Source organism: Oncorhynchus mykiss, chromosome 10 (assembly GCF_057628025.1).
Source record: "Oncorhynchus mykiss isolate SJ-2025 chromosome 10, ASM5762802v1, whole genome shotgun sequence".
In the NCBI taxonomy this organism is placed as follows: Eukaryota; Metazoa; Chordata; class Actinopteri; order Salmoniformes; family Salmonidae; genus Oncorhynchus; species Oncorhynchus mykiss.
In genome coordinates, this window is record NC_143031.1 from 33,758,517 (window position 1) to 33,780,975 (window position 22,459).

At 42.7% G+C, this 22,459-nt stretch overlaps 2 protein-coding genes across 2 annotated transcripts; both read left to right on the forward strand.

The window, feature by feature from the left end:
- The first annotated feature begins 2,919 nt into the window (after window positions 1-2,919).
- On the forward strand, window positions 2,920-7,986 carry serpinh1a (serpin peptidase inhibitor, clade H (heat shock protein 47), member 1a). Its single transcript, XM_021618128.3, has 5 exons — window positions 2,920-3,680; window positions 5,045-5,666; window positions 5,791-5,889; window positions 6,038-6,270; window positions 6,550-7,986. The coding sequence occupies exons 2-5, from the start codon at window positions 5,069-5,071 to the stop codon at window positions 6,850-6,852; spliced, it is 1,233 nt and encodes a 410-aa protein (XP_021473803.1). The 5' UTR covers window positions 2,920-3,680; window positions 5,045-5,068; the 3' UTR covers window positions 6,853-7,986.
- Window positions 7,987-14,243: 6,257 nt separating this feature from the next.
- On the forward strand, window positions 14,244-18,816 carry LOC149979996 (tsukushi-like). Its single transcript, XM_090186391.1, has one exon. It carries the CDS (start codon window positions 17,056-17,058, stop codon window positions 17,644-17,646), a length of 591 nt encoding a protein of 196 aa, XP_090042517.1. The 5' UTR covers window positions 14,244-17,055; the 3' UTR covers window positions 17,647-18,816.
- The last annotated feature ends 3,643 nt before the right edge of the window (window positions 18,817-22,459 follow it).

The window sequence follows — 22,459 nt, forward strand, 5'->3', positions numbered from 1 at the left end:
TGACATTCCTGTCTTGCAAGAAATCACGCACAGAACGAGCAGTATGGCTGGTGGCATTGTCATGCTGGAGGGTCATGTCAGGATGAGCCTGCAGGAAGGGTACCACATGAGGGAGGAGGATGTCTTCCCTGTAACGCACAGCGTTGAGATTGTCTGCAATAACAACAAGCTCAGTCCGATGATGCTGTGACACACCACCTCAGACCATGACCCTCCACCTCCAAATGGATCCCGCTCCAGAGTACAGGCCTCGGTGTAACGCTCTTTCTTTCGACGATAAATGCGAATCCGACCATTACCCCTGATGAGACAAAACCGCGACTCGTCAATGAAGAGCACTTTTTGTCAGTCCTGTCTGATCCAGCGATGGTGGGTTTGTGCCAATAGGCAACGTTGTTTCCGGTGATGTCTGGTGAGGACTTGCCTTACAACAGGCCTTCAAGCCCTCAGTCCAGCCTCTCTCAGCCTATTGCGGACAGTCTGAGCACTGATGGAGGGATTGTGCGTTCCTGGTGTAACTCGAGCAGTTGTTGTTGCCATCCTGTACCTGCCCAACAGGTGTGAGGTTTGGATGCACCGATCCTATGCAGGTGTTGTTACATGTGGTCTGCCACTGCGAGGATGATCAGCTGTCCGTCCTGTCTCCCTGTAGCGCTGTCTTAGATGTCTCACAGTACGGACATTGCAATTAATTGCCCTGGTCACATCTGCAGTCCTCATGCCTCCTTTCAGCATGGCTAAGGCACGTTCACGTAGATGAGCAGGGACCCTGGGTATCTTTCTTTTGGTGTTTTTCATAGTCAGTAGAAAGGCCTCTTTAGTGTCCTAAATTTTCATAACTGTGACCTTAATTGCTTACCGTCTGTAAGCTGTTAGTGTTTTAACGACCGTCCCACAGGTACAGTGCCTTGCGAAAGTATTCGGCCCCCTTGAACTTTGCGACCTTTTGCCACATTTCAGGCTTCAAACATAAAGATCATGAAGAATCATGAAGTGGAACGACATTTATTGGATATTTCAAACTTTTTTAACAAATCAAAAACTGAAAAATTGGGCGTGCAAATTTATTCAGCCCCTTTACTTTCAGTGCAGCAAACTCTCTCCAGAAGTTCAGTGAGGATCTCTGAATGATCCAATGTTGACCTAAATGATGATAAATACAATCCACCTGTGTGTAATCAAGTCTCCATATAAATGCATCTGCACTGTGATAGTCTCAGAGGTCCGTTAAAAGCGCAGAGAGCATCATGAAGAACAAGGAACACACCAGGCAGGTCCGAGATACTGTTGTGAAGAAGTTTAAAGCCGGATTTGGATACAAAAAGATTTCCCTAGCGTTAAACATCCCAAGGAGCACTGTGCAAGCGATAATATTGAAATGGAAGGAGTATCAGACCACTGCAAATCTACCAAGACCTGGCCGTCCCTCTAAACTTTCAGCTCATACAAGGAGAAGACTGATCAGAGATGCAGCCAAGAGGCCCATGATCACTCTGGATGAACTGCAGAGATCTACAGCTGAGGTGGGAGACTCTGTCCATAGGACAACAATCAGTCGTATATTGCACAAATCTGGCCTTTATGGAAGAGTGGCAAGAAGAAAGCCATTTCTTAAAGATATCCATAAAAAGTGTTGTTTAAAGTTTGCCACAAGCCACCTGGGAGACACACCAAACATGTGGAAGAAGGTGCTCTGGTCAGATGAAACCAAAATGTAACTTTTTGGCAACAATGCAAAACGTTATGTTTGGCGTAAAAGCAACACAGCTGAACACACCATCCCCACTGTCAAACATGGTGGTGGCAGCATCATGGTTTGGGCCTGCTTTTCTTCAGCAGGGACAGGGAAGATGGTTAAAATTGATGGGAAGATGGATGGAGCCAAATACAGGACCATTCTGGAAGAAAACCTGATGGAGTCTGCAAAAGACCTGAGACTGGGACGGAGATTTGTCTTCCAACAAGACAATGATCCAAAACATAAAGCAAAATCTACAATGGAATGGTTCAAAAATAAACATATCCAGGTGTTAGAATGGCCAAGTCAAAGTCCAGACCTGAATCCAATTGAGAATCTGTATAAAGAACTGAAAACTGCTGTTCACAAATGCTCTCCATCCAACCTCACTGAGCTCGAGCTGTTTTCCAAGGAGGAATGGGAAAAAATGTCAGTCTCTCGATGTGCAAAACTGATAGAGACATACCCCAAGCGACTTACAGCTGTAATCGCAGCAAAAGGTGGCGCTACAAAGCATTAACTTAAGGGGGCTGAATAATTTTGCACGCCCAATTTTTCAGTTTTTGATTTGTTAAAAAAGTTTGAAATATCCAATAAATGTCGTTCCACTTCATGATTGTGTCCCACTTGTTGATGATTCTTCACAAAAAAATACAGTTTTATATCTTTATGTTTGAAGCCTGAAATCTGGCAAAAGGTCGCAAAGTTCAAGGGGGCCGAATACTTTCGCAAGGCACTGTACATGTTCACTAATTGTTTATGGTTCATTGAACAAGCATGGGAAACCGTGTTTAAACCCTTTACAATGAAGATCTGTGAAGATATTTGGACTTTTACGAATGATCTTTGAAAGACAGGGTCCTGAAAAAGGGACGTTTCTTTGTTTGCTGAGTTTAGTACAAAAGCACTAAACATGTAGCTGAAAGCTATGCTTTTCATGTTGAGGTTGAAGATATGGTGTGGGGTTACTTTTTTCATCCTCAAACCAATGTTGGCTCTATGTAAGTAGTTCAGTAATCTAAACATCAACAGAACATGCTTCTTATACATAGCCTTTTCACTCTAGCAGTGCTGAGGCGTAGCCAATGTAATATGACCTAATTTCTAATATGATGTCACAAATTCCTTGGCACCAAACACTGGGCTACTGTGGCATGTTGAGTGATTTCCTAAACTTTATTGCTGCTCAGTAGAAACACTACTATGTTTGAGAGTACCTAAATGGGTGCTTTTTAGACAAGGAATAATTGGATATACTGCATGTCCACAGAGGAAAAAATTGTGCCCATTTTTGGGAAAAGAGAATCAAACTATGTGCCGTTAGACACCAGGGCATTTTAACAATTTGGCATGGCCCAGCATTGAATGGACACATCCCCCTCCTGCATCCCACGCTACAAGCCTCGCAAATCAGACAGACACAGCCGCAAACGTGGCACTGGGAGGAAGAGGTGGACAGTAAAACCTTCGCAACTAGAAAGTAAACTTTACTAAATCATAACAATTATAATACCGAAGTACTTTCTACACCCTAAAAATGATTATTCTTCAGCCTTCAGCCTTGCAGTAGGGCTATGGTAAATCATGTTGCATGGTCTAAAACTGTGTACAGTATATTAAATAAGTATAATTTCAGAATACAGAACTATGAACTTTACAGAAACTCTGCCAGATGTCTGTCGACAGTGTGAATGAGCACTCAGTGTGTCTCAGGCTTTAGGACCTGGAGGGGGAAAGTCCCTCTGCATAGCTGCTCCACAGTAATGGGATACAGTGGGAGGGTCCAGCTCAGCTCACTGTGCATGGAAAATCACTGCACCTCATTGAAATACTTATTTTCCCAACTTCCAGAAATTCATTTCCCACGGTTTATAGACCAGCTGAAGATCTGTCCGTGTGGAAGCTGAGAGAGATACTAGAGTAAAACTGCTGAAAGAGCCTGGTAAGTTAAAGGGGGATGAGATGAGAGTGAGAGTGGGGGAGGGATATTCACTGAACTGTGTTAACTGAAGGAAAATGTCTGACCAGGAATGTGAAAAGTCCCTCCATTTTGGGCTTAGGGTTATAAAATGCCTTTAGAGAATGTAGTGCTGCATTAGAATACAGCTTCACGTTGAGCATGTTGTAGGCCAGTTGAATGGAAAAGATGCATGTGAAAAGTTGACAGGCTAAAACATACTTCTTCTTCAGTGTTCACGCTTAGTTAATGGATCACATAACAGTGAAAATGTTGTGATGATCAATTAAAAGTGATTATCATTTGAGTGGCAATGCTGCTTTGAACTGTGCCTTGTCTGTAGAGTAGGCCTATCTTATTAGTAACGGCCCCACCCAGCAACAGACTATCTGTGCTCTGATCTAACGCACAGTTTGCTCTGCCATGGGGCATCTCTCTTTACATGGTGGTAGAGAGTGTCGAGACTCGAGAAAGCATCCGATCGATTACGCAGAGGTAAATGAGCTGTGTAATTTATAAACATACTGTATGTTCAGACAGATATTAATGATGATGATGATGTAAACTTGAATATCCCTCCTCCTATAGACTCTCTCACACTGTGGCAGTGCTGATTGGTCCGTTTTCTGAAATGATAGATATAATGCAAACTGAGAATGTATTGAAATCATCTGTACTTCCAACAAAACTTTGAACACATCATCCCTATAGCACAGACATGACAGCCTGAGTAAGCTGAAAGATCAAACCTTCTGTTAAGACAGTGAAACATTTGAAACCTCGCACCTACTTAAAAGGTCACTCATTCCAGGCCTCAGAGGATGCATACAATCCTTTTGTTTAGATTCTGCAGTTAAATCTGACCCTGTTGAGCACTTGTCTGTGTAGTCTTCCTGTAGGGCAACACTCCTTCGAGTAGCAAGATAACAAAAAAGTGATTGGTCCACCAGATGAAGCGAGAGCTTGATTGAAACAGCTGCAGTATAAACGTGGCTCTTGAGTCTTGCCTTGAACTTGGCATGGGCAAACCTGCTCTCAGATTCTCCACCAATGAATTACATTACAGACCGCATACTGAAAGCTTAGTATACCACACAGCATGTCTATTCTGCATCATTCAGGATGAATAAAGGACGAGTGGTATTCCACGTGAATCTCAGCAACAGGTTGGAGAAGTGGGTTATCTCCTTAACTCGTGCTATGACTGGCGAGAGTAAGGAGAGAAGTCCTACAAAGGTTTTCTGTTCTCAAAATCCAGGGCAAATTTCATTTAATTTTCCTCTGACACTAAAGATTTGAGACTCTGTTGCTCTGTAATTGCTCTGATGCTCTATCATGTCCCCTCTCAGGTCTTTAATGATCGTTCTGACACTATGTGTGTGACTAACCTGGTAGCCATGGCCCTACTGGCCACCGCAGCCTCCGCTGCTACTGCCACCTTGGCAGACAAGGTCCTAAGTAACCACGCCACCCTGCTGGCCAACAACAGCGCCAGCCTGGCCTTTAGCCTCTACCAGAACATGGTCAAGGAGAAGGACCTGGAGAACATCCTCATCTCCCCCGTGGTTGTGGCCTCTTCCCTGGGCCTGGTGGCCCTCGGGGGCAAGGCCTCCACCGCCTCCCAGGTAAAGACCGTGCTGAGTGCCGACAAGGTGAAGGACGAGCAGCTTCACGCCGGCCTGGCCGAGCTCCTAGAGGAGGTCAGCAACTCCAAGACCCGCAACGTCACCTGGAAGATCAGCAACCGCATCTACAGCCCCAGCTCGGTCAACTTCGCAGATGCCTTTGTCAAGAGCAGCAAGAAGCACTACAACTATGACCACACTAAGATCAACTTTAAGGACAAGAAGAGCGCTGTGAAGTCCATCAACGATTGGGCGGCCAAGTCCACCGACGGCAAGCTGCCCGAGGTCACCAAGGATGTGGAGAGGACCGATGGGGCCATGATCATCAACGCCATGTTCTTCAAACGTGAGTTTGATCTTACAAAGCACCAGCACTTAGGAGATACTCTTCTCTCTTTTGCCTTGTTTTTTCATCCATTCACATATTTACTAATTTACAGTCAATTGTATTTTACTTTCAATCTGAACAGCCCATTGGGATGAACAGTTCCACCAAAAGATGGTGGACAACCGTGGCTTCCTGGTGTCCCGCTCTCACACTGTTGGTGTACCCATGATGCACCGCACAGGTTAATCAATTACAACATGTCCCTCAACATAATATTAAACAGTATATTTAAACTGAACTGGGGTGTTTTAATTTCAGTTTGAAGGAAGATGTAAAGAAAAGCTCTAGAAATGTCTCTGAGTCTGTACTCATACTGGTTGTACCTGCAGGTCTCTATGGTTTCCACGAGGATACAGTGAATAAGCTTTTAATCCTGAGCATACCCCTGGCCCATAAAAAATCCAGCCTGGTGTTCTTCATGCCCTACCACGTGGAGTCCCTGGAGAGGCTGGAGAAGCTGCTGACCTGCAAGCAGCTGGATGACTGGATGGGCAAGCTGAAGGAGACGGCTGTGGCTGTGTCTCTGCCCAAAGTCAGCATGGAAGTCAGCCACAACATCCAGGTACTGGAAAAACCTAGACATGGCACAAGTCATTGGTGAAAACCACATTTATTAAATGTTTATGAGATGCAAGTTTGAATAACATGTTAGTATACACTAACTATACAGTACACATCCCCGATGCTCTTAGGTGGCTGAACTCCTTTACAACTCTCTCTCTCTCTCACACACACACACACACACACACACACACACACACACACACACACACACACACACACACACACACACACACACACACACACACACACACACACACACACACACACACACACACAGAAACACCTTGGGGAGCTGGGTCTGACAGAGGCTGTGGATAAGACCAAGGCGGACCTGTCCAACATCTCTGGGAAGAAGGACCTGTACCTATCCAACGTCTTCCATGCCTCTGCCATGGAGTGGGACACTGATGGGAACCCCATCAATACCAGCATCTTTGGCACCGATAAACTGAAAAACCCTAAGTTGTTCTACGCTGACCACCCCTTCATTTTCCTTGTGAAGGACACCAAGACCAACTCCATCCTCTTCCTCGGTAGACTGGTCCGACCTAAGGGCGAGAAGATGAGAGATGAATTATAACAACTTTGAGTCTTAGGTGAAGTGTTTTTGTATGCACAGGCATTTGTGTGTGTGTGTATGTGTTTGTATTTTCCTATGCAAAAGAGAGGAGGGAGAAAATGAATTGTACATTTTATAACTCAAGAGTACATTCCCATTTCATCATCTATGTGCCAACATTCATGCCTGTTTTTCACAATGCATGATTCAGAAATATATTTTTGTGTATTTTGTCCTGTGTTGTAAGAAACAAAGCATCATGTACTCCAAAAAAACATTAACTTCACCTTAACATGGTATCATCATCAAGCCTGCAATCCAAACTGAATAGAAAGCGATATTCGGTTTGGATTCCAGGCTAGTTAGTAATCACCATCACCACGTGGCATGTTTGAGTATTTTAATTAAGGGCAGATCACAGGATGGATACTTACATTAAGTATGATCTCCCAGACTATCGCCTTAAATATAAAATCAGTGTTACTCTCAGGGTTTCCTCTCCTGTCTGTCTGTCAGTCTGGGATCCCAACTGAATGCACGCTCTGTTTCACTATTGTTTCACTTTACTTTGAATTCCAGACTATTTGTTTCTACCAGTTTACTTGAGATTAAGTCAACATCAAATGACTATTGTCGGGGTATTCATACTCTTTATTAAAAATAACTAATTGTGTGATAATCTCATTCAAATGTGCTGAGCAAGTAAACTGTTTCTGTTTTCTTTACAGGTTTTGCTATGATTACCGTGTACCCGTCACCAAATATCACATTTTTAGTTTGTGAAATTCGTGTGGGTTCCAATATCTTTAATGTAAAAAAAATGTTTTTTAATTCACAAGCCTTTTCACAATCTTACTACATGGTGCTAGCCTATTGTTCACTCCCCCAAAGCACATGAATCTATGACCCAGGGGACGCGCCTCTATTTGGCTTTTTACTGATCCGCACTGAAAGCACTGCTCTGTACTCTTTAGCTAACTAACCTCGGAGTGAAAGAAAGAAAGGTGATATCTGTGGAAGACTTTTGATTAATCAGCCTAGCCCTGTCTCAACACTGTCACGTTTTGCCACAAAAAAATATGCTTTTTTGGAACAATGGAATGGTATGAGATAGTTAGAAGTTTTCTCTTTTTCCAATAAAATGGTAAAACAAAAGAATGTTGTAATATGACTTGGTTCAAGGGCGAACTTATGGTGACAACTAGGATGGAATGGCAGGGTTTGTGAGGTCAAGTGCAGGAGCTAATAGGAGTTTCCAGCTGATCGGCCAAAAGGAATTACAGCTATACGACTTTAGAAAATTCACAAGGTTCTGCTACCAAAGGAAATTAATATCTTTCAAATGTTATGCTGAAACACCATCTACTGTATGTATTGTGAGTGGCTTTGCATAACAGTGCATGTCATACTCTCCAGTGCCACATCTCCAAACCGTGACAACCTATGCAGATGTCTATAGCAGCTACTATGTCCAGATCATAGCCTTATATAATTATTGGTCAGATGGAGTGGGATGCCATAGGCAAAGAAGCCCACAGGATTCCCACCCTGGGCCGATTGAGTGTTATGGGACCATTCACATATCCAAGTTAGGTTTGCATCCCAGCAGCATACCACCCTGCATCCCACTGCTGGCTTGCTTCTGAAGCTAAGCAGGGTTGGTCCTGGTCAGTCCCTGGATGGGAGACCAGATGCTGCTGGAAGTGGTGTTGGAGGGCCAGTAGGAAGCACTCTTTTGCTCGTCTAAAAAATATCCCAATGCCACAGGGCAGTGATTGGGGACACTGCCCTGTGTATGGTGCTGTCTTTCAGATGGGATGTTAAACAGGTTTCCTGACTCTCTGAGGTCATTAAAGATCCCATGGCACTTATTGTAAGAGTAGGGGTGTTAACCCTGGTGTCCTGGCTAAATTCCCAAGCTGTCCTTTATTCCATCATGGTCACCTAATCATCCCCAGCTTACAATTGGCTTATTCATCCCTGTAACTATTCCCCAGGTTGTTGCTGAGAATGTGTTCTCAGTCAACTTACCTTGTGAAATAAAACATCCTGTGGCTCTCTTTAAGATGATCAGGTCAGACAGTTGTTGGGATTCAATGATTTGCTCCTACACCTGTGTATTAACTTGAAATATGTTGCTACTGTAGTAATTCATTACTGAGTTATTAAATAGGTATAAGAGCAAGTGTTTTCTAGTTGGTCAAAGGAGTAAACTGAAATCTACAGTAAGTCTAAGTGTTTTATAATTCTAATAGGCTCCATGCATGCCTATCTGTAATCATGTGGCACTGGGGATCATTTAGGCATCTCTCTCCATCTATTGGCTTACAATGTAGGCAAACAAAATGTAACATCCCATGGGCTCAATGGGCTTACTATTTCTCCCTTAGATCAAGAATAAGTATTGTTTTGCTTACATTTATATATTTTTAAATGCGGATAAAATGTATCCAGCTTGCATTTTTTTCATACAAATTCAAATGATGAAAAATACTTTTGACATCTTCACTTATTAAATAGTTGGTTCTCATATGAAAACATATAACATATAAATAGCTATAATGCAATTACGATCACACATCAATCTCATGATTTTCAGGGCCTGGACTTATTTATAGTTCATTTCTGTGTGTTGTAGAGCGTTGGTCCCACAGGCTGGCTTTTGCATTAATGCACCATGGCACAAGGCCACGAAACTCTGCTCCAAAGTAATATGACAAAAAAAGATCTGAAAAGACAGAGGGTTGAAGCTAGACAGTACGGGTACACTGCTTGAGTCACAGTGGTTACACGGAAGGGACTGGAGAAATGTTATGGAAGGGGGATACTTAGTCAGTTGCACAACTGAATGCATTCAACCGAAATGTGTCTTCTGGATTTAACCCAACCCCTCTGAATCAGAGAGGTGCGGAGAGGGGGCTGCCTTAATCGGCATTCAAGTTATTGGCGCCCAGGGAGAAGTTGTTGGCGTTTAATCAATCATATTCAATCAAATGTATTTATTTATTTTTACATCAGCAGATGTCACAAAGTGCTATACAGAAAAACAGCCTAAAACCCAAAAGAGCAAGCAATGCAGATGTAGAAGCACGGTGGCTAGGAAAAACTCCCAAGAAAGGCAGGAAACTAAGAAGAAAACTAGAGAGGAACCAGGCTCTGAGGGGTGGCCAGTCGTCTTCTGGGTGGAGATTATAAGAGTACATGGCCATTAAGGCCAGATTGTTCTTCAAGATGTTCAAACATTCATAGATGACCAGCAGGGTCAAATAATAATTGCAGTGGTTGTAGAGGGTGAAACAGGTCAGTACCTCAGGAGTAAATGTCCCTTTTCATTACCGAGCATTCAGAGAGAGTCAAAAACAGCAGGTCCGGCACAAGGTAGCACTTCCGGTGAACAGGTGTGGGTTCCATAGCCGCAGGCAGAAGAGTTGAAACTGGAGCAGCAGCACGATCAGGTGGACTGGGGACAGCCAGGAGTCATCAGGCCAGGTAGTTCTGAGGCATGGTCCTAGGGCCCACAAAGATCTCCTCCACCACACGAGCCCGAGGGGGCGCAAAACAGGACAGGAAGATCACGTCAGTGACTCAACCCACTCAAGGGACCTACCCTTCCTAGGAAAGCATGGAAGACCACTAGTAAGCCAGTGACTCAGTCCCCGTAATAGGGTCAGAGGTAGAGAAGCCCAATGGAGAGAGGGGAGCCGGCCAGGCAGAGACAGCAAGGGCGGTTCGTATCTCCAGTGCCTTGCCGTTGACCTTCGCACCCCTGGGCCAGACTACACTCAATCATACTGAAGAGATGAGTCTTCAGTAAAGACTTAAAAGGTCTCTCACATAGATAGGCAGACCATTCCATAAAAATGTAGCTCTATAGGAGAAAGCCCTGCCTCCAGCTGTTTGCTTAGACATTCTAGGGACAATTAGGAGGCCTGCGTCTTGTATGTGTTGGTATGTATGGCAGGTCCAAATTGGAAAGAAAGGTAAGAGCAAGCCCATGCTTTGTAGGTTAGCAGTAAAACATTGAAATCAGCCCTAGCCTTAAAAGGAAGCCAGTATAGCGAGGCTAGCACTGGAGTAATATGATAAAAAATGTTTGGTTCTAGTCAAGATTCTAGCAGCCGTGTTTAGCACTAACTGAAGTTTATTTTGTGCTTTATCCGGGTAGCCGGAAAGTAGAGCATTGCAGTAATCAACAAGTGACAAAAGCAAGGATGAGCTTTCCTGCAACATTTTTGGACAAAAAGCTTCAGATTTTTGCAATGTTACGAAGATGGAAAAAAACTGTCCTTGAAATATTCCTGATATGTTCGTCAAAAGAGAGATCAGGGTCCAGAGTAACGCCAAGGTCCTTCACAGTTTTATTTGAGATGACTGTACCACCATCAAGATTAATTGTCAGATGCAACAGCAGATTTCTTTGTTTCTTGGGACCTAGAACTAGCATCTCTATTTAGTCTGAGTTTAAAAGTAAAACATTTGCCGCCATCCACTTCCTTATCTGGAACACAGGCTTCCAGGGTAGGCAATTTTGGGGATTCACCATGGTTCATCGAAATGTACAGCTGTGTGTCATCCGCATAGCAGTGAAAGTTGACATTGTGTTTCTGGATGACATCACCAAGAGGTAGAATATATAGTGAAAACAATAGTGGTACTAAAACAGAACCTTGAGGAACACTGACACTTACTATTGATTTGTCAGAGGACAAACCATCCACCGATCTAAACCAGGCAAGAATGTGTCCATGTAGACCAATTAGGGTTTCCAATCTCTCCAAAAGAAAGTGAGGATCGATGGTGTAAAAAGCAGCACTAAGGTCTAGGATCACAAGGACAGATGCAGAGCCTTGGTCTGACAACATTAAAAGGTCATTAACCACCTTCACGAGTGCAGTGTTATGATGGGGTCTCCATCAATCCTAGGTCCTGGCAGTTCTGTTCAGACTCTGAGCTTTGGAGAAATATGCAGATTCATAGAGGAGTCTGTAATTTGCTTTCTAATGATAGTGATCTTTTCGTCAAAGAAGTTCATGAATTCATCACTGCTTAAGTGAAAGCCATCCTTTCTTGGGGAATGCCTATTTTTAGTTAGCTTTACGATAGTATCAAAAATAAAATGTGTATTGTTCTTGTTCTCCTCAATTAGGTTGGAAAAATAGGATGATCGAGCAGCATTCGGAAGATTTCCAAGCTAGTCGGAAGATTTCCAGTTTGGTGGAGGGCCCTTTCCGTTACAATTTTCTGGAAGCTTGCTTCAGGTCTTGGGTATTTTCTGTATACCAGGGAACTAATTTCTTGTGAAATGTTTTTTGTTTTTAGGGGTGCAACTGCATCTAGGGTATTACACAAGGTTAAATTGATCCTCAGTTAGGTGGTTAACATATTTTTTTACTCTGACATCCTTGGGTAGGCAGAGGGAGTCTGGAAGGGCATCTAGGAATCTTTGGGTTGTCCGAGACTTTATAGCACTGCTTTTGATGATCCTTGTTTGGGGTCTGAGAAGATTATTTGTTGCGATTGCAAACATAATAAAATGGTGGTCCGATAGCCCAGGATTATGAGGAAAAACATTTAGATCGACAATATGTATTCCATGGGACAAAACTAGATCCAGCAGACTGTGGCAATGAGTAGGTCCGGAGACATGTTGGATAAAACCTCCTTAGTCGATGATGGCTCCGTTAACTGCCTTGCTCAAGGGCTGAACAGCAGATTTATTTCCACCTTGCCGGCTAAGGAATTCGAACCAGTGACCTTTCGATTACTGACCCAATGCTCACCTGTCATTTTCGTGCAGATGGGGGAAGCAGACAAAGTAGCAAACTGTTAGCAATAGTTTTTAAAACTGCGATTGCAACAGGATTTATCAAAAGCTATCGGCTGAAAAAGTGCAACAAACGTTGTACAATTTGGCAAATAACCCAGAGAATGTGTCCAGAACTTGTCAAAAGTCAGTTAACATGTAGCACTTCTAACTCTATGTTCGGTCTATGGAGTTACATTTTTGTTATGTCTTTTTGTTGGCTTTTGAAACATTGTTAACGCAGCATTCCTTAAAGTATGGGTCGCGACCCAAAGTGGGTGAGGGACCTGTTAATGGTGGGTCGCGACGATGTCTAATTACTTCATTAATTACTGTAATTGATTTGGCCAAGTGCAACTGCGCTCTCCGTTCAGTGCGCTCTCTGCTTATCAGCGGTCTCTGCTAAGTTTGGCAGCTGCGTGAGTGGGAGAGGTAGAGGGAGATAGATGCCCGTGGTGCTTCGCCGTTCACCGGATCATTTTTCTGTAGTTTTCTTGAAGATCACTCCGCGACCCACACGTTGCAGCGCTATCGTTCAAGCCACTGACTTGTTATTACCACTCGCCATCACTAACTGCTGTCATCAAAAGGGCTCAAGCTAGCCACAAGTTCTGACTGAGCTCAATCGTGATGAAAAGCAAATAGAACGATTACTCTCTCTCTTGGTTTCATACAAACTTCGAGAAATAACGATGAGCGCCCACAATATGTTTTGTGTGGGGAAGTGCTTAGTAGGGTAGTGCATAGTAATGAGTCTCTCAAAACGAACAAATTAATAAAACGACACGTCCTGACCACACATCCAGGCACAACATGACGGTAAACCCAGGGAGTTCTTTAAGAACAGGGCAGAATGCTTCAGGAAACAGTGCTACGAAAGTAGAAAAGTCAACTAGCAATGCATTGTTGTCATTTTAGAACAGATGATAAGCAGAAATAGGGGAGTACTATCTCTCATAGTAGTAGATGTGAGTTTCTCTTTCAAACAATTCCCTGGCCTTGTAACGTTACACAGCAAATAGCTAACATTAGCCAAAGCAACCCCAAGAAACAGTACAGATGAAGATGAAAAATGATCAGGCCTACTATACATTTTACTGTAGAAATTATTGTTGAAAACAAGTCTAGGTTGGAACTGTTGCTGTTACAAGTAATATGTTTTATTCTGAACTGGAATAAACTGATTGAAGCAAGATGATTTTTGAGACAAACACTCACAGTTCTGAGTTGCTCATCTACAGGAAGAAGCAGTCTCCTGCCTGACTGAGAAAGCAGTAGATGTTCTGATCCAGTTTGCACCACATACCTAATGCAAATCAGGGTTCTCAAGTACAGTGTTAATGCTGACCATGACCTCAGTGTTGCACTGTCAGAAACTGAGTCCAGAATAGACATGCTTGTTGAAAACTTCAACCAGTTACACACCTCTCATTAGGACTATGTATGTGTGTTTTCTGGTCTGTGATGTGATCAATCACTTTATTCCAGTTCAGAATAAAAAAGGTATTTTAAGAGCCACAGTTCCAACCTAGACGTTCAACAATAATTTATACAGTAAGATGTACAGTAGGCCAGATTTTTTAAATCTGTATTGTTACTTTTTTACTTTTTTTTTTTTTTTCACCTTTATTTAACCAGGTAGGCAAGTTGAGAGCAAGTTCTCATTTACAATTGCGACCTGGCCAAGATAAAGCTAAGCAGTGTGACAAAAACAACACCGAGTTACACATGAGATAAACAATCATACAGTCAATAACACAATAGAATTAAGAAAGGAGGTTGTTGGGTGTTGCTATGGTGACCAGTGAGCTGCGATAAGGCTGAGCGTTACCTAGCAAGGACTTACAGATGACCTGGAGCCAGTGGGTTTGGCGACGAATATGAAGCGAGGGCCAGCCAACGAGAGCATACAGGTCGCAGTGGTGGGTAGTATATGGGTCTTTGGTTACAAAACGGGTGACACTGATAGATTGCATCCAATTTGCTGGAGGCTATTTTGTAAATGACATCACCGAAGTCAAGGATCGGTAGGATAGTCAGTTTTACGAGGGTATGTTTGGCAGCATGAGTGAAGGAGGCTTTGTTGGGAAATAGGAAGCTGATTCTAGATTTAATTTGGGATTGGAGATGCTTAATGTGAGTCTGGAAGGAGAGTTTACAGTCTAACCAGACACCTAGGTATTTATAGTTGTCCACATATTCTAAGTCAGAACCGTCCAGAGTAGTGATGCTGGGCGGGCAAGCGGGTGCAGGCAGCGATCGGTTGAAGAGCATGCATTTCGTTTTACTAGCATTTAAGCAGTTGGAGGCCACGGAAGGAGTGTTGTATGGCTTTGAAGCTCGTTTGGAGGTTTGTTAACACAGAAGGGCCAGATGTATACAGAATACTTTGGGTTGCACGATCAAAAAGCCTGTGCGTGTGTGTTCTGTTATACATCTGTGTGATGTGATTAATCCTTTATTCCAGTTCAGAATGAAATTATTTATTGAATTTTAACAGCAACAGTTCCAACCGAGCCAGATATGTAAGAGTGTTTTTAATGGGGAAAAATAAACATGAAAATAAATTCATGGGTATTTCATTGTTATTTGTTTTTGTCTATATTGCATTTTTTTTTAAGGCATAATGGCAATTAAATGTACCAATATTTACTTATAGTTGCATATTTTCCTAAGCTTAGGTCCCAGGAAAGCACAGAATTTCTAATTTGGGTCCCAGGCTGAAAAAGTTTAAAATTACTGGCTTACTCCACATCTATCTGTAGAGGCTGTGAAAGGAGGAATGTTGTCAGGACAGTCAAGATAATGCACTCTGTATACGCACTCATTTTCAAATAAGTCTGTTAATTAATTAAATTAATTTATACCCTTCAAAGTCAAAGATAAGGTTGCGCTTAAAATTAGTGAACAAAGATACTGTGTCCATTTCCTAAATAAAACCAAAATGCAGTTATTGTCTTAGTCATGCTGGCAACAAATCTGTCCCCCCAACATTTAGAACAACACCCTCCTGTTTTATGTTCTCTCTAGCAATTTCACTGCCAAGTGTGGTTTAAGGTTTCCAAGTAGGAATATTCTATTGAAAGAGAAAAGGAAAAAGGCATTTAGACCTATGTGTGTACTACTACAATAGTTTGAGTGTACCAACTTTTTTGATCTAATATGTCACCAAATAATACACAAAATAATGCTAATGCAAAAGTAATGCTAATGCAAAAATACTAAGTTAATTTAGGAACAGCTCATTCATGTTCCAGAGTTCAGATAGGGTTGGTTGGCTTATAGTATATGGAAGATTTCAGTGAATAAGCTGTGCTGTGTACAGCCACACCTGGTGCCCCATGCTGCCCCCTGGGCAGGTATTTCACCATGACGCCACAGAGCTTGCACACACACACACACACTGCACAGCTGATCCCTTCCAGGAACAGAGACTGGGACAGGTGTGACCTCTCCGGTTGACATGATGAGACATCTGAGCAGTGTGATGTTCTCTAGAGCACAGGGCCACAAGAATGACACATGTCTAATGTGCTTTGTATTCACACTGCCCTTGCCTTTGAATGAGGACTCAACTCTTTTGCCAGTTCACTGGGTTTTTACAAAGTGCAGGACAAGCGATTCAATTAGAATGCGTTATCGGACAGCTAGATATACCTATGTTAAAATATGAGACACAATACTTGTAATCAGATGATACTATTAACATTTACATTTGATTGTTAACAGAATACATAGAAACATAATAACTTCAGAATAAATAATGCTGTAATTGAAAATTGTACACCCAAAAGTAGGCTACTGCCCCTTTAAGAGCTAGAATAGATTTTGTACCCTATGTTGTAAACCTCTCCAAATATGTTTTGTTCTCACACTATCAATAAACCGTTTATGAAGCTCTCTTAAGCTATAGATCACATATGGCAAACAAATAATCTGAACTAAAAACTCCATACATTTTGGAATTTCTGTGTATCCTTGACAATCGCTAATCAATATCTAGAAACAGCACGCATTTTTTCAGGGAACCTGCACATCATCAACTTCTCTCTTTTGTAGCATCAATGTGAGGGTTTATGGCAGGGGAAATGGTGTTGCGGTAGTCAAGTGTGGTACGGGAATAATAACAAGCGAACCTGGGGAGCTAAAAAAGGGAACCAACCGTGGAATTCAAGCGAACTGAACTCAGACCACATCTGGAGATTGTCTCAGTTTGTTTTTTTCCTCTTTTGAGGGGTCTGAGTTCCATTTGGAGTGTTCACACTGCACAAAAAAGTAAGCGAACTGGACTGAGTTCAAACAATTAACTGAAACGCTTGAAAACAACCTAAGATACATTGACAGCCAATTGTGCGTCGCCCCATGGACCTCCCGGTCGCGGCCGGTTACGACAGAGCCTGGGCGCGAACCCAGAGTCTCTGATGGCACAGCTGGCGCTGCAGTACAGCGCCCTTAACCACTGCGCCACCCGGGAGGCCAGGGTTTGGTTCTTGCTCATCCTTCACTACGTGGCTGCAGCGACAGACTGCCACCCGGGCTGTCTCTGTGAAGTGGAGAGCTTCAGTCTGTTCGACAGCTTCAGCCTAACCAGGGTGGACCGTAGTGGGGTGGGCCGAGGTCATGGTCTGGTGGTCCCCATTTCCATCCCTCTGGATTCCTTCCCTGGACCTGTCCTCCAGCGCCATCCACACGTCTCTGGGCCAGGGTACACCACCCTGGTCAGCCTGGACCTCAGCAACAACCTCCTCTCCAGACTCAACAGCAGCACCTTCTTTAGGCTGCGCTACCTGGAGACCATGGACCTGAGCCACAACACCCTGGAGGAGCTGGCCCCGGGCTGCTTCTCTGGCCTGCCCCTGGCTGATGTGGACCTGAGCAGCAACCAAGATCTCAGCTTGTCCAACAACCTGCTGACCACGGTCATGACTAGGGATCCACAGGTGTTGAGCCCTCCTAACATCCAGATCCTCAATCTGGCAAAGAACCTTTTGAGGGCCATGCCCAAGCTGTAGGGCCTTCCACTGAGGATTATGAGCCTATGATTATGGCCCAGATTCACAAAACACTTCTTATGCAAAAAGTTAAGCAACTTCTTAAGAAAAAAAAAAAGTTCATAAGATAGTTAGTAAGTGCAATTCCTCAACAATCTTAAGATTTCATAATTTTCTTTGGAACTTTTTAAATATCTTCTTACAAATCTTCTTAAAATGTTTGTTGCTAGGCAACCGTTTTAGCTAGTTATCTAGCAAGCAATGGCAATCATGCTACCATATTTCTTACTGAGATTACTGTAAATAATCAATACTAAAACTTTCAGATTAAGTTTGTGTGAATTAAACATAAACTAACACAATAAAATAACGATGCTATATACAGGGGGTGCCAATGCCAAGTCAATGTGTAGGGGAACTGGTTTGTTGAGGTCATTTGTACATGTAGGTAGGGGTAAAGTGACTATGCATAGATAATAAACAGCGAGTAGCAGCAGTGCAAAAATAAAGGGGGGGCTGTGGTGTCAATGTAAATAGGCCTGATGGCCATTTGATTAATTGTTCAGTAGTCTTATGGCTTGGGGGTAAAAGCTGTTGAGGAGACTTTTGGGCCTAGACTTGGCGCTCTGGTACTGCTTGCCGTGCGGGAGCAGAGAGAACAGTCTATGAATTGGGTGACTGGAGTCTTTGACTATTTTTTGGGCCTTCCTCTGACACCACCTAGTATATAGGTCCTGGATAGCACAAAGCTTGGCTCTAGTGATGTACTGGGCCGTACGCACTACCCTCTGTAGCGCCTTACGGTCAGAGGCAGAGAATGTTGCCATACCAGGTTGGTGATGCAACCGGTCAGGATGCTTTTGATGGTGCAGCTGTATAACTTTTTGAGGATTTGGGGACCCATGCCAAATCTTTTCAGTCTCTTGAGGGGGAAAATGTGTTGTTGTGCTTCATGATTGTCTTGGTGTGTTTGGACCATGATAGTTTGTTGGTGATGTGGACACCAAGGAACTTGAAACTCTCGACCCGCTCCACTACAGCCCCGTCGTTGTTAATGGGGGTGTGTTCGGCCCTCCTTTCCCTGTAGCCCACGATCATCTCCTTTGCCTTGCTCACGTTGAGGGAGAGGTTGTTGTCCTGGCTCCACACTGCCAGGCCTCTTACGTCCTCCCATCATTGTTGGTGATCAGGCCTACCACTGTTGTGTCATCAAACTTAATGATGGTGTTGGAGTCGTGCTTGGCCACGCAGTCGTGGGTGAACAGGGAGTACAGGAGGGGACTAAGCATGCACCCCTGAGTGTCCCCAGTGTTGAGAACTGAACTAAACTTGCAGAGAGTTATGTCAAGAATGCTGTAGAAGGCTTACCATTCATCAGATGTTGGTTGACTTACTTTTCTCAAGTTCAAGATGGTCCATCTTAATACCATCTTGTTAACATCATGATGAAGATCTAGAAGGACAAGACAGAAATTATTACCTGCATTTTATGCAGATGAGTTGTACCAAGTTTTCAATCCCTCTCCTATTTTTCAGTGTACCTATAAACTGGTATTTCTGGCTAGTATGTCACAGCTTCCTGAGTCCTCTATTTGTACTGGTCATCTAAACCTTTGTAAGGAACAAAGCAGTATAGGCTATATTTCCCAATAAATGAATAGAATACACTTAAAGGGGCAATCTGCAGTTCAATCAATAACAAATCATCGCCCAGCCACTGTTTTGGTAAAAGGATACGTGATGGGGCTGGAGAAATGTAACCATTTTCAAATTCATAGACAGAGCTATGGATGCAAGGACTGACCATCGATGATATCAAAATGATAGTTTGAACCATGTTTTAAGACTATATAGTGTTTGTTTACAATTAGGCCTGTATTGTTAACGAACAGTAGAGTAAAACATGCCTATATTTTCGGTTCTGATGGAGAACGACAGTTGAACTAAGCTCATGGGGCACTTTAAAGTGTCAAAAATGATTATGGTATATAAATCACCCGTTTTTTAAAAATGTATTTAATTACATGGTTTAAAGTTAATTACACAGTAATAACATGAATGAATTAAAAGCACAATCATTGTTGTACCATTTGCCAGGATGAGAACCCGAAAGTGGCCTATACCACTGATACATTTAAGAAAACACTGTTGTGAATATCGGTATGCTTCTGCAGTAACCTGCCCAAGCAAACCTCACCTGTACCAGGTTGGTTGTAAACCAATGATGTGTATAAACCCTGGAGTGCTTATGCTATGTAATGGCCAATGAGAGACTTCATAGCCACCGGCCACCATATTGGTACTCCTCAGTAGGAGCAGTCCGCCATAGGAATGAATGGAATTCTACAGTATTTCAATCAAATGTATTTAGGTGTTTTTGTTGTTGTTGTAGTGAGCAGCTAACCGATCGCTGCAGCTGTACATAGTCTATTGGTAAATAGCCCACCCATTTTCACCTACCTCATCCCCATACTGTTTTTATTTATTTATTTTTCTGCTCTTTTGCACACCAATATCTCTATCTCTACCTTTACATAACCATCTGATCTTTTATCACTCCAGTGTTAATCTGCATAATTGTAATTATTTGCCTACCTTCTCATGCCTTTTGCACACAATGTATATATAGACTCCCCTTTTTCTACTGTGTTATTGACTTGTTAATTGTTTACTCCATGTGTAACTCTGTGTTGTCTGTTCACACTGCTATGCCTTATCTTGGCCAGGTCGCAGTTGCAAATGAGAACTTGTTCTCAACTAGCCTACCTGGTTAAATAAAGGTGAAATAAAAAAAATAAAAAAACAGTAAGGTATTCTTACTATTCCCAAAAAATATATACAGTACCAGTCAAAAGTTTGGACACACCTACTCGTTCAAGGGTTTTTCTTTATTTTTACTATTTTCTAAATTGTAGAATAATAGTGAAGGTATCAAAACTATGAAATAACACATATGGAATCATGTAGTAACAAAAACAAGTGTTACACAAACAAAAATAAATTTTAGACTCTTCAAAATAGCCATCCTTTGCCTTGATGACAGCTTTGCACACTCATGGCATTCTCTCAACCAGTTTCACCTGGAATGATTTTCCAACAGTCTTGAAGGAGTTCCCACATATGCTGGATGGCTGCTTTTCTTTCACTCTGCGGCCCAACTCATCCCAAACCATCACAATTGAGTTGAGGTCGGATGATTGTGGAGGCCAGGTCATCTGATGCAGCACTCCATCACTCTCCTTCTTGGTCAAATAGCCCTTACACAGTCTGGAGGTGTCTTTTTGGTCATTGTCCCGCAAAAAAAAAAAAAAAAGATAGTCCCGCTAAGCTTAAACCAGATGGGAGGACATATCACTGCAGAATGCTGTGGTAGCCATACTGGTTAAGTATGCCTTGAATTCTAAATAAATCACAAACAGTATCACCAGCAAAGCACCCCCACACCATCACAACCCTCCTCCATGCTTCACGGTGGAAACCACGCATGGAGATCATCCGTTCACCTACAGTGCCTTGCGAAAGTATTCGGCCCCCTTGAACTTTGCGACCTTTTGCCACATTTCAGGCTTCAAACATAAAGATATAAAACTGTATTTTTTTGTGGAGAATCAACAACAAGTGGGACACAATCATGAAGTGGAACGATATTTATTGGATATTTCAAACTTTTTTAACAAATCAAAAACTGAAAAATTGGGCGTGCAAAATTATTCAGCCCCCTTAAGTTAATACTTTGTAGCGCCACCTTTTGCTGCGATTACAGCTGTAAGTCGCTTGGAGTATGTCTCTATCAGTTTTGCACATCGAGAGACTGACATTTTTTCCCATTCCTCCTTGCAAAACAGCTCGAGCTCAGTGAGGTTGGATGGAGAGCATTTGTGAACAGCAGTTTTCAGTTCTTTCCACAGATTCTCGATTGGATTCAGGTCTGGACTTTGACTTGGCCATTCTAACACCTGGATATGTTTATTTTTGAACCATTCCATTGTATATTTTGCTTTATGTTTTGGATCATTGTCTTGTTGGAAGACAAATCTCCGTCCCAGTCTCAGGTCTTTTGCAGACTCCATCAGGTTTTCTTCCAGAATGGTCCTGTATTTGGCTCCATCCATCTTCCCATCAATTTTAACCATCTTCCCTGTCCCTGCTGAAGAAAAGCAGGCCCAAACCATGATGCTGCCACCACCATGTTTGACAGTGGGGATGGTGTGTTCAGCTGTGTTGCTTTTACGCCAAACATAACGTTTTGCATTGTTGCCAAAAAGTTCAATTTTGGTTTCATCTGACCAGAGCACCTTCTTCCACATGTTTGGTGTGTCTCCCAGGTGGCTTGTGGCAAACTTTAAACGACACTTTTTATGGATATCTTTAAGAAATGGCTTTCTTCTTGCCACTCTTCCATAAAGGCCAGATTTGTGCAATATACGACTGATTGTTGTCCTATGGACAGAGTCTCCCACCTCAGCTGTAGATCTCTGCAGTTCATCCAGAGTGATCATGGGCCTCTTGGCTGTATCTCTGATCAGTCTTCTCCTTGTATGAGCTGAAAGTTTAGAGGGACGGCCAGGTCTTGGTAGATTTGCAGTGGTCTGATACTCCTTCCATTTCAATATTATCGCTTGCACAGTGCTCCTTGGGATGTTTAAAGCTTGGGAAATCTTTTTGTATCCAAATCCGGCTTTAAACTTCTTCACAACAGTATCTCGGACCTGCCTGGTGTGTTCCTTGTTCTTCATGATGCTCTCTGCGCTTTTAACGGACCTCTGAGACTATCACAGTGCAGGTGCATTTATACGGAGACTTGATTACACACAGGTGGATTGTATTTATCATC

Excerpts from the sequence above, each read along its gene's own strand:
- serpinh1a (XM_021618128.3), top strand. The coding sequence starts at position 5,069 with ATGTGTGTGACTAACCTGGTAGCCATGGCCCTACTGGCCACCGCAGCC. Across the intron at positions 5,890-6,037 it reads ACCCATGATGCACCGCACAG|GTCTCTATGGTTTCCACGAG; the intron begins GTTAATCAATTA and ends TTGTACCTGCAG. Across the intron at positions 6,271-6,549 it reads AAGTCAGCCACAACATCCAG|AAACACCTTGGGGAGCTGGG; the intron begins GTACTGGAAAAA and ends ACACACACACAG.
- LOC149979996 (XM_090186391.1), top strand. The coding sequence starts at position 17,056 with ATGGCACAGCTGGCGCTGCAGTACAGCGCCCTTAACCACTGCGCCACC.